The 12229-nt window shown below is 44.0% G+C and overlaps 1 protein-coding gene across 8 annotated transcripts in view; it reads left to right on the top strand.

The window, feature by feature from the left end:
- The first annotated feature begins 1165 nt into the window (after positions 1 to 1165).
- The window catches only part of LOC139583365 (receptor-type tyrosine-protein phosphatase mu-like), a 309931-nt gene continuing 298867 nt past the window's right edge, over positions 1166 to 12229 (top strand). For all 8 annotated transcript variants that reach the window (XM_071414354.1, XM_071414355.1, XM_071414358.1 and 5 more), the window contains exon 1: positions 1166 to 1690. In XM_071414354.1, coding sequence (XP_071270455.1) covers positions 1618 to 1690 — 73 coding nt within the window. In that variant the 5' untranslated portion in view covers positions 1166 to 1617. The remainder of the gene's footprint in view (positions 1691 to 12229) is intronic.

Below are 12229 nucleotides of genomic sequence, written 5' to 3' on the forward strand. Positions count from 1 at the left end.
ATATATGTACTATGTATTGGATAATGGCACAATCGTTTGGACTTTTTTGGGCTCATTAAATGTCGTTAATGTAGGTTCTCATAGAATGTATTTAATATATGGCTCATCAGGCTCAGGTAGCATCAGGTTTGAATTGTCATGATGATCAAAGCTCTAATCAAATCCAGACATGTTTATAAGCAGCCCTCATCCTCCACATACAACACCCGTTCTGCCAGTCACATTCTGGTCCCCAAAGCACACAAATCCCTGGGTCGCTCCTCTCTTCAGTTTGCTGCAGCTATCGACTGGAACGAGCTGCAACAAACACTCAAACTGGACAGTTTTATCCCAATCTCTTAATTCAAAGACTCAATCATGGACACTCTTACTGACAGTTGTGGCTGCTTTGTGTGATGTATTGTCTCTACCTTCTTGCCCTTTGTGCTGTTGTCTTTGCCCAATAATGTTTGTACCATGTTTTGTGCTTCTACCATGTTGTGCTGCTGCCATGTTGTGTTGCTACCATGTTGTTGTCATGTTGTGTTGCTACCATGCTGTGTTGTCATGTGTTGCTGCCATGCTATGTTGTTGTCTTAGGTCTCTCTTTATGTGGTGTTGTGTTGTGTTGTCTCTCTTGTTTGATGTGTGTTTTGTCCTATATTTTATTACATTTATTTTTATTTTTAATCCCAGCCCTGGTCCCGACAGGAGGCCTTTTGCTTTTCTATGTGCCGTAATTGTAAATAAGAATTTGTTCTTAACAGACCTGCCTAGTTAAATAAATAAAAATATATAATGCTTTTGAATGACACTTCCGGTCTTGGCGGGAAATACCGGTTTACCTGGGAGAATTGATTTATTCTCAGACTGGAACATTTGTAAAATACCTGGAAAAGATTCAACTCTACCTGTAATCATAACACTATAACAAGGTGGTCAGAGATATTTTAGCTTAGTATATTTATTTGCATTGAGACAAAAAGCTCAAATTGCAGTTATGTTATGCTATGTATAAGTCCCACACCCCCCAAAAAAATGTGCAAAGCTATTAATGACATAAGAAACTCAATTAACTGTGAAGCAATATGATGATGCAAGGACGCTCAAATTCGGCCCCTAATTAGGAATCTTCATAGTTGACTTTAAATGACGCCCCTCCCCGTCTTTATCAACCACAGCTGTATCAAACCGGGTCTGAAACAACAATCTGAAACTTTGACTCCACAGTTTAAAACATAGATATAGGCTAGAATAGAATAAACAAACGTATTTGCATGTGAATTGTCTATCGTTCCGTATTTACAGCAAGAATCCTAGCAAATGTTGGATGAAAGTATGAAAGAAAACCAAAGTCACTCCATCTGAATACCGACACCTCTATTGGAGCGCGCAGTGTCTTCAGCTTTTCTCTGTTCGCTGTGACGTTAGTTACCTCCTGGCAGCCAGCAAGTCACTACCGGAGCGGAGCCGCTTGAAAGATGCACAAGTAACCAAGTAGGGAAAGACAGACAGGGGAACACTCCCATTACCGGGCACGTTAGCTGTAAAAACGGAATATTTTCCTCTGTCAGAGCGGAAGAGTAGAATAGATTTTTACCCCGGAGCCGGGGGTTACGTTCGCGATACTCTCCCGCAATGGAAAGACTTTTAACTTGTCTCATTGCTGCGGGAAGCTTATTCCTTACAGTTCGAGGAGTAGTATTCAAAGGTAAGGCTCCTCATTTATTTTGTAGTGTATTTTGTTTGTTGTGAAAATACCTATTCATTTGAAGTAGCCTGATCTAGTAGGCTATAACGGGTGCGTCGCGCTCTCTAGAAGAACGCATTCCGAAGTTGTCTGGAGGGCAGTCCAGTGTCTGTATCAACCTACTACTACTACAAGTTTTCTGCCGAAGAGCCTGTGTATGTTACTTAGGCTACAATTTCATTGTTTGCCAGGGATATTAGCTTATGGCGAGTTTGTATATGGTTGTTTTAATGTCCCCTTGTCCATCAGTAAATAGATCTATTCGGGTAGTTCAAACAGACCGATGTGCCCCAGCCCAGCTCATTTGAAACTTTTAGAATGTAGTCAGCACTGTGGTACGCTATTTTACCAAATACAGTGTAGCAGAATGTCGAGATTCTCTTCCATTTTGGATTGTGGCTGTAGAATACTTTGGCAATTATTTATATCATCCATAACCACTATAGTTGTTGAAGAGTTTAATAGCTGTTAGGTGTCCCTTGACACCTTATTTGGAGAGGGAAATGTTCTGTGCGCTACTTTGTATTATTATTTTAAAAAATTCTGATGCGGTCAATTTCACGTCGGTTTCAAGTTGGGTGACTGTCAGACTGACACCGACTTGTATGAAAAGTTAGGACATCTTTGAAGACCTTATCAAAGCAAACCGTTACTTTTTATATATGCGAATCTATTTTAAGCAATCGAAGTCTAATAACCAAAATTCCTATTTCTGCTTCTTGTTATAGACTGTCATTTAGCGTAGAATACCTATATTGTAGTGTCATTGCATATTGGCAACATGCCACAGTGAAGGGCTGGGCAGTTGTGGAGAGCTATATCTTCTGGATTGTTATACAGATGCTTTGGTATGATCTAGATTGATTGTGTTTGACTGGATGAGAGCTGCATTTCACATCTCAACTGTGGCTCATCTGAACTTCATTGGAAGCATGTAACTATGCAATTTATTATATATATTTTTAATTTGTTTATTAAACTAGACAAGTCAGTTAATAACAAATTGTTATTTACAATAATGGCCTACCCTGGCCAAACTCGGGCGATGCTGGGCCAATTGTGCACCGCCCTATGGGACTCCCAATCGTGGCCAGATGTGATACAGCCTGGATTCGAACCAGGGACTGTAGTGACACCCACAAAAAATGCCTTCGACCGCTGCGCCACTCGGGATCATAAATTATACATTACGCCAACAAATACATCTGTTTTTCTATGGTCATGCCACAACTGGGCATACTTTTCTCACAGTAGATGTAATAATGGCACACAGGGCCGGACTACTGCTTTGGGGCCCTTGGGGTACCGACCCAGGAAACACACACATATATATATATATATATATATTTATTTATTTATTTTTTAGGACAACAGCATTTCAACTTATTTTGTGATAATGTTGTGCATTTAAAGTACATTTCTTGCAATTCTACACTTTTTGCCATGGGTGAGAGAGAAATGTGGTGTTTTTATAGCTAATTTCCTGCAATTCTAGATAGTTTATCATATGCTGTCTGGGGGGGCCTCCCAACGCCGCCCCATAAAACACACAAACTATTATTTGGTTAGAAGCCCCCTGGAGGGTATGGGCTCTGGGGCATGTGCCCTGCATGCCTGTTGGGTAATCCGGCCCTGATCCCACATGTTAAGTTTTACATGGGAGAATGATGATGGTTGTTTAGTTCAATGTAATGAAAAGTGTTTTCGGTATTTGTCTGAAGAATGACATTTTAGCAAATGCATTGGTTGGTGCATTTTGCTTTCTTAGTCCAACATCTCTGAATGTGTTTGGCTTATTTTCCCCTAATGTGTTAGGCCAACTAACTGGCCTATTTACTCAAGTCTTTATGAAGTCTAATTTAAACAACTTTACATGGGGCTATATAAAGTTGTGTTGACATTTTTAAAGTAGACTAAATCAAATCTTGAATAGGAGCAATTGAAGTACGTTCTCACTCACATGTGTATTCTAATTGAATGAGCCAGACACATCTATTATTGTAATTGTTTCCATCTACTTGTGCAAAAATGACAATTTCATTTAATAAAAATTCACTTTTAGACAGTATACCCATGCTATTTATCTACATCAGTGTTTTTTTCCCTCAGTTGTTCTGCATGTAAGTAGCCTTCCTACTAGATTCTTGAATAGATGTGGGACTGCGACACTGTCCCTCTCTCTGCCTCTCAATGCCTTTACGTGTAATGCCTGATGGTGGCAGCATCGTACATACAGAAGCCTCCACACGAGGGATCTCTTGAGGCTCAGGATTTGGTCCACAACCTCATCCAATAACTTTTTCCTCCGCCACCAATATTAAAAAGCAAAAACAGGCAAATATTTGCTAAACAAATTATTTATAATGGAATGTAAATAACTATTTTGTTTACTTGCCAATCAGGGAGTAACAAAGCAGTGATGGAATTACACATGCAAATTAAGAGCCTTTTTATTTAATGTAAAAATGATTGCTAACAAACTAATTAAAAAGTGGCTGCAGTTGTTGTTCTCCCAAAACGTTCAGTAGTTACAATCACATCGTCTGCATGCATTTCCTGATCCTTGGTGGCAACCATGCAAGGAGAGATTAATTTAAGGCGGTTGCATTGCATTTCCCTGCTTGCATCACTCAAGTTAGTTGTCTATGAGAAGTTAGACATAGGTGACCACACTTCACTTTTGTAGAAGCCCGTAGACATGCACTGAATGATACACGGTAGATATGGTAGATCAGGCTACACTACATGTCATTCAAGGCAAACATATCATCAAAATGAGTATCTTGAAGAAGTGAGGTTGAATGGTTATTCTCTTGCTTTGCTGTAAGTAGGGCTAAATTGTTAAGAGATGAACATGATCATTTGTAGCCTTTGCTCAGCTGAGCCTTGTTTGGACACCGAACAGGGCCTGGCTGGAGTGACCTTAATGTATTCTGGATTGCATTATTGTATCTTGTGTGACCATGAAACCCAGGATATCCTCTGGCTGTCCCAGATGGATGGATATCTCCCTGCACTGTTTCTTCCGTCCATTCACTGCTATAAATATATATTTTTTTTTATGTGCCGAGCTGCATACCTTTTGCATACGCTGCACAATGCTCATGGTTCTTCTTCCTTGGACCTGGCCACACAGCCTTTCTGTGGACCGTTGCTGTCTCTCGCCTCTTTTCAACTATCCACTTTAAAATGATTTGTCTTTTAAGACAGACTCCCAGCACACGAAGTATAACCAGTCAAATAGCTCTCTATAGAAACTGTAGTAGAGTTAGTGGTTGTTCACATACAGCCCAGACAGATGGAGCTCTGCTGGGCTATCTGCACCAATGGAGAATGAAATTAAACTCTCCACAGCCATCCCAAGATGGAATAGTTGCCCTCATAATGATAATAACACACCGTAAGTAATTAACTGGTATTATTAATGTCCACTATTGTGTTTCTGTCATACATACCCAGCTCTTTTGACACAAAGAAAGTCTTCCATGAAATTGCAAAAATGCCCAGATCCCCCCCCCCACCCCCCCCCCCCCCCCCCCTCACTGCAGAAAACCGAACAAGTTCAAGCAGTGCTTTCTCGTTTAACTCGGTTCTTCCGTTTTGTGCCTAATGAACACTACCCTAGTAGAAGTGAGGTGTCTTTATGCTCAGGGCAAGGGGCCGGCCAGTGTTTTGGTTTAAAGTAATTGGGTACAGACAGTATAATTACCCATTAGATGTGACTCTGAAAGAGATGCTGAGCAAACAGGACCCTCTTTAATTAAACTCGGCCCTCCTGGAGTGGGGGGGGGGTACAGCCGGACACACAGGGAAATGGGCAGGAAAACTCATGAATCAGCCAGCATGCCTATACAGTGAGGGCAATAGAGGCCAGGTGGTCCAGTCAGCGATTCGCACTGCATACCCGTCAGGTTTAATGAACTGCTGAGATTTAAAAGAAGCTCTCGCATGATTTACGTATTCATAATTCCTGATGGATAATGGGGTTTACTGAATTTCGCTAGAGGCCTTTGTAGGTGACTGAGTCAGTCTAGGCGCTCATGAAAACGGCTAATTAATTCACCAAGGACCAACCCTGCCCCACATCCAAGCCATCAGCAATCAGCATAGGGCCGCTACTGTTACTAGGATGTTGTTACTTGGGGATAGGCTGTTTTTTTGTTCCTGCTTCCTTGCATGTTGTTTTTCTGGAAGAGGAACCAGGTTACAGGAAGGGGGGCAGGTGAGTAGCCCACACTGCTGCAGCTCCTCCCTCCTCCTCTCCCAGTCTCTCTGCCTTGGATATATGAGTATGACCGCAGGCAAATCTCTCCATTACTGTCATCCTGCATCTGTGGCACTGTGGAGTCGTCATTACGGGTCATTAACAGTTTGGGGCCACGGTGTTCTTCTCAGGCATGAGAGGAGTTAATTTTCCTCTGCTCTAATAACGACAATGACTTTTAGTCACAAAAGGAAGTTTGAGAAATGCGCCCCCCCCCCCCCTGACCCTACCCGCCCAGGGGTTTTCTAAAGGAAATGGGGTCCACCTCTGCTTTAGCATGGCCTAAACATCAGGTAATGATTCAGGGTAACAGCATAGTTTGTCTACTGCTGCGAAATCCTTGGATCCCCCTGAACCCTCCCATGAAGCCATTTTATTTCTCAGGTGTGTTTGTTTCCAAACCATGATGCCCAGTGCTAATCCCTGTCATTTATTTCTGTCTCTGCTAAATGTGGAAGGTGTATATATTAGCATGGACCATGTTGTGCCAAATATATATTTTTAATGACTTTATAATTATTTCCCTCACTTTTCGCTCACGCCGCTGTTATTTATTGTAAAGCAAGCAGAAGGGCCGTTTTTGAAGGGATCTTTATTAGTCATTTTAATTGGGGATATTGAAAGGGGGAACATTGCGTACGGGCTGGTCTTTAGCTCTGCGGCGTGATTAACTGTTTGGCTGTTGATTTTAAATGTGCGGCTTTCTGAAGTCTGAAGTCCGCCCTATTAGTGATAGTTTGTTACATTCATCATCCCCTTTGTCCAGGGTTCTCTCCATGTCAGAAAGGCTTAATCAGGCATCTTGACAACAGTAAAGAGACAGCGATTTAGTGAGACTGATGGAAAATTACAAAATGGAACAAAATAGCCAAGCTCTGTGTGGCCTTCATGGTTTACCCTAGATATTAATCTCGCAGTATTTGATGTTTTAGATTTTTTTTTCTGAAAATATCACTAATTCTGCCCCATGTTGCCTTTATTTGAGAATCTTAGTGCCTTCTGCCACAGCGCAGCCTCCTTGAAGTGTTCCACCTCTTTGTCCTGGTGTCAAACACAAATCATATGACTTTAATATTTCACAGTCTGGTCTCTAGGCCTTCTTAAGCCAATTTAGGTTTACCCAGTTTTGGGATGCGTGCCATGACCCTGACCAGGGCAAGACTGGCTCAAGGAGGAACATTTTAATGGTCCCGTCACTGTGTGGTCTCATTGAAACAGTCATCTCTCTGGGACCCACTGCAAACACCGACACGGGTGGGAAGCAGTGAAACCAAAAACAGGCAACAGCTCTTGTTGAAGCTCCGTCGGCGTGGTGTTAAAATCTGTTGGATCTTTACATGAGGTTTTAGGTCATAGTGTGTGAAACTGTCATGAAGGCAAAGGGTGGCTTGGTTTCTAGATGATTCCATGTGTGTTATTTCCTAGTTTTGATATCTTCACTATTATTCTACAATGTAGAAAATAGTAAAAATAAAGAAAAAACCTTGAATGAGTAGGTGTGTCCAAAACTTTTGACTGTGTGTCTTCGAAGAAACAGCTCCTATGAGAAGCAGTCAACGCTCTGCTACTGCTTACGATTTGTTTTAAGGCTGATCTAAAAGACACGCTAAGCCACTGTCAGGGCCTGCATGTCTTCAAGTGGTCAGAACTTCTACAAATAACATTTAGAAGGAGCTTAAAAAATGTAGCACGATAGAGAAGAGGCGCTTTGAGAACAAACGCCACAAGCGAAACATTAAGGTAAGAGTGTGCAAGTACATTCAGCAAAATCTTAGAGGGATTAATCGATAATGAGGGTCATCGGCCCACTGTATTAAATAACGTTGTCGTACACAAACCGTCCTAATCGCATGGCCAGCCGGGCCTGTCTCAACACGATGGACTATAATTAAGAGGCCCATATTAAATCCAGGCCAGCACAATACAATAAGCCACTGGATACGGTTGTTTAAGAATACACCCGGCAACCAGACGATATCTCTCCACAGGTCAGAGGAATTAATGTGTCTCCTAAATGATAATCTCAGTGGTGGGCACCAAAAAAAACTCAGTCGTAGCCTCCTCACCGAAGGATTCTAATGAATTAGCATTGTGTTTTAAGATACAGATTTAACATTTACTGGAATACACTGAAATATGCACAATGCATACTCTCCTGACTCCTAGTTGAATGGATTCCACACAGTGCAGGAAGCAGTAGGAATGCTTCTGGAAATTCTCACAACTCCTCAAATATGTGTTCAAAGGGGAGGCGTGTAAATATTTTGATGTATTGTAATTCCATCTTTATCATAATTATCTTTTAATAGCTGTCCTCTGAGCTTGTTCACAAGTGCTGCCTTGCTTTACTATAATGTCTGTGTGAGTTAAACTGAGGGAGATGAAACAGAAAGCCATTAAAACAGGCATTAATGGGGAGAAGTGCTGAGGGATTTGGATATGTGAACAGCATATGCTGCCCGAAGGGGACAGACACTCTCTTTACCCCCGGGGAAAGGTACTTAGCCTATATTGCAACTGTAAATATTCATAAGTGGGTAATACGTTAAATGTGGAGTTAGACTCAATACAGACCTAATGCCAACTCTAAGGAAATGGAGTATGAAATGAAGTGGCTGTAAAGTGACATCGATCTTGTGACTGCGGATTTAGGTCCCATCTCCCTGCATGTATTTACGTGTGTGTGAGTGTGTGGTCGAGACTTGGGGTTGGCTTCGGTGTTGTCATTTCAGGGGGTGTTTATGAGCGTGGCAAATTTTTGGGTCAGTGTCTGTCCTGCTCCTGTCCTCCCCGGCCAGCTGTAAGTATTTCTGATTGTTAAGAAGTGGTTACCCAGGGGGGGGGGTCAAGAAACTTCAGAGTTCGACAAGCCCCAAGTGGGTTGTGCAATGTGAAGTGGGGTTAACAGAACGCTTAAAGTTAGAGCAGTGTGACCCTTATAAGGGCTAGACTAGTTATGAAGTTGGGCAAAACCTAAGCTGGCCAGGCCTTTCTTTTTAAAGAGATGACTTTCCCATTTGCAACAGAAAATACATGTAGACTATAACCTCATGTTGATGGATACTTAATCTTCCTGAAAAGTGTTTTCCCAGTGTTTTTTAGACTTATCTTACTAAATCAAGATCGTAGCAGTGATATCGACGCAGCAGCTTCATAGTATGTTTAGAACAGACTTCAGCACGGAAATGCTTTTCCAAATCTCCAGCAAACCATTCATCAACTTAATCTCCATATGGATTCCAGACGTACACCCTAGAGGAAACCATATCATGATGAATAGGGGAACTTAGAGTGGGATACAGTACTGTAGTGGCAGCACTGCTAGATTCTGGACAGCTTGGCTCCTGTGGGGAAGTGGAAGGGTTTTGTTTGGCTACTGCAACTTTCTGGATTTTCCCTCCTCATACTCAACAAATTGATGACAAACTAGTCATAATGGAGGATAAGTCTTCCATCTGATTTCCCACAGTAGAAGTCCATGATAACTAACCCAGCTCCGCCACCGGTTCATTACCTCGCTGGTGGCTCCATGAGGTTCACTGAGAAAGCATGAAATTAGCCCCCCGAAAAAGGACAAACAAGGCAAATCTCAAATGGCCAAAATCCAATTGAATCCAAATCGGCAATAGTTACTGCTTAGTTTTCAGATCAGTCTAAAAACACACTGTGTGGCAAACAACTTGTTTTGTTTTCTTCATCCTCAAGTGTTGCTTTTCTAATGCCCTAATCCTCCTACTAAACAGCAAAAGAAAGCGACTATTTCCATCCAGAATCTTTTTCTCAGTATTGCACAAAATGTCTATCAGAACGGATTGATGATCTCTGGTGATTCACTAAGATGGATGACTGTTCATATGGTAGGTTGACCCTTCTTGCTGCCAAGCTGGGATATTGGAGCCCGACTGGCTTGCTGGCACGGTAGCACAGTCTTCTAGACATACAGGGGGGCGGCTGGGTCTTAAAGAGACTGCTTCAAGCCAGGCAGAGAAAGAGCTTTGCATTACAGTGGGCTGGAAGATTGGCAGATGGGAAGGCAGGCAGGGCTCATACAGTCAGCGAGGGGAATAGGGTAGGAGGCAGGGAAGCAGAGAGACGATCACTCAGGCAGGCAGGGCTGGTGGCAGGAAGCGGAGCCACTGAGCCCCAGGCCTGTCCAGGGGCACTGCATTAACAGGCCTGTCCAGGTGTACTACAGTAACGAGGGCGCCTCCAGCTCAGCACTGCCAGACCTGCTACTACAGTCATCACATCAGTGCACCCCTCACTGCTCCTTCAGGACTAATACTCACACTCAGCCCTGTCAAGCCTGCCACACATCACCTCATCTGGGGTGAGCTCTACGGCCAGGAGCCCCTTTCATGGATGTCTTGAAAGAGATATGTGCCATATATGCTTTCACAGGTGTCGTGTCACCGTTCAGTGTATTTCTCATGGGGGGGGGGTAATGAAGGCATGTGTTTACCTCCCCTCACCCAGGGGGATAATGAAGGCATGTGTTTACCTCCCCTCACCCAGGGAGATAATGAAGACGTGTTTAGCTATAATTCCCCTCACCCAGGGAGATAATGAAGGCATGTGTTTACCTCCCCTCACCCAGGGTGATAATGAAGACATGTGTTTACCTATAATTCCCCTCACCCAGGGAGATGGATTAGTGCAACTAGAGCGTTTTTTTCTTAAGTTGCTTTCAAGCACGAACGGATGAAAGCAAGAAAGGTCTTTCACGCCTAATAGGGCAGAGACAGAGACACGGGAGTCACCCCTCCCTAAACCCGGCAGCCTTCATAGCCCTCTTTAGTCACCAGAGGAGAGGACATTTTAGACGGCCTGTACTGTAGGAAGTCCTGGGCTTTAGACAGCAGAGGCAACATTAGATGGTCCGTACTATAGGAAGTCCTGGGCTCTGCCGAGCATTGCACATGTAGGTACACAGGCATGAATTAACAGACACACACAGACAAATATAGATGCACTGCACACATACCTCAACGTGCACACGCCTGAAAATGTATGCCCAACCACATACTTACGCTGCGACATGGTCTGCTCTGCTCAATACATTATTCAGGGCCTCTAAAGACCTGGCTGACGGAATGTGACAAACATTTCAAGCACCCTCTGTTCTAACCCACTGCCCCCTTTCACCAGGAAACAGCAGTACCCCCCCCCCCCCGGGACCATTTACTCCCTCATAACTCTGTGCACCCCTCCTTCCTCCCTGACTCCTCCAGGCCCTCTACCACCTTCCTTCCCTGACTCCTCCAGGACCTCTACCACCTTCCTTCCCTGACTCCTCCAGGCCCTCTACCACCTTCCTTCCCTGACTCCTCCAGGACCTCTACCACCTTCCTTTCCCTTCCTCCCTCCTCCAGGCCCTCTACCTCCTTCCCTTCCTCCCTCCTCCAGGCCCTCTACCTCCTTCCCTTCCCCCCTCTCTCCTCCAGGCCCTCTACCTCCTTCCCTTCCCCCCTCCCTCCTCCAGGCCCTCTACCTCCTTCCCTTCCCCCCTCTCTCCTCCAGGCCCTCTACCTCCTTCCCTTCCCCCCCTCTCTCCTCCAGGCCCTCTACCTCCTTCCCTTCCCCCCTCTCTCCTCCAGGCCCTCTACCTCCTTCCCTTCCCACCTCTCTCCTCCAGGCCCTCTACCTTCAGAGGAGTTGTGAGTGTGTGGAGGTCTCTTCTTTCCCTCCTTGCCGCGGCTCCTGTTAAAGCTCTTAGCGAGGTGCAAAGGCCTAGACACTGATGGGCTCAGGCATCAGGCTCTCTCTCTATGTCTCGCTCGCTCTTGTTCTCTCTCTTCTCTATCCTGGATTTCCAGGCCATGTGTCTCTCCTCTACCCACCTGGCTATTTCTCTGTTCTCTAGTAAAGGAAGGGAGAAATGAAAATCCTTTTTCTTCTCCTGTTCACATTAATTTCGCTAATCTTAATCCTGCTCTTAAGCTCCTGGGTAGTGGAGAAAAGCCCTCTCCCTTTCACCTGATCATCATAAGACCTGAGAACACATCCCCCCTCCCTTACAGGGAGACTGGGCTGTTTTCCTACAGACTTCAGGCTTGGTGTGAGATCATAGTGGCATTAGATATTTTGGGGGTTTGTTTGGATTTAACCTTTATTTAACTAGGCAAGTCAGTTAAGAACAAATTCTTATTTACAATGACGGCCTACCCTGGACGACGCTGGACCAATTGTGCGCTACCCTATGGGACTCCTAATCACGCCCGGTTGTGATACAGCCT

The sequence above is a fragment of the Salvelinus alpinus genome, chromosome 8, assembly GCF_045679555.1.
Source record: "Salvelinus alpinus chromosome 8, SLU_Salpinus.1, whole genome shotgun sequence".
Lineage (NCBI taxonomy): Eukaryota > Metazoa > Chordata > Actinopteri > Salmoniformes > Salmonidae > Salvelinus > Salvelinus alpinus.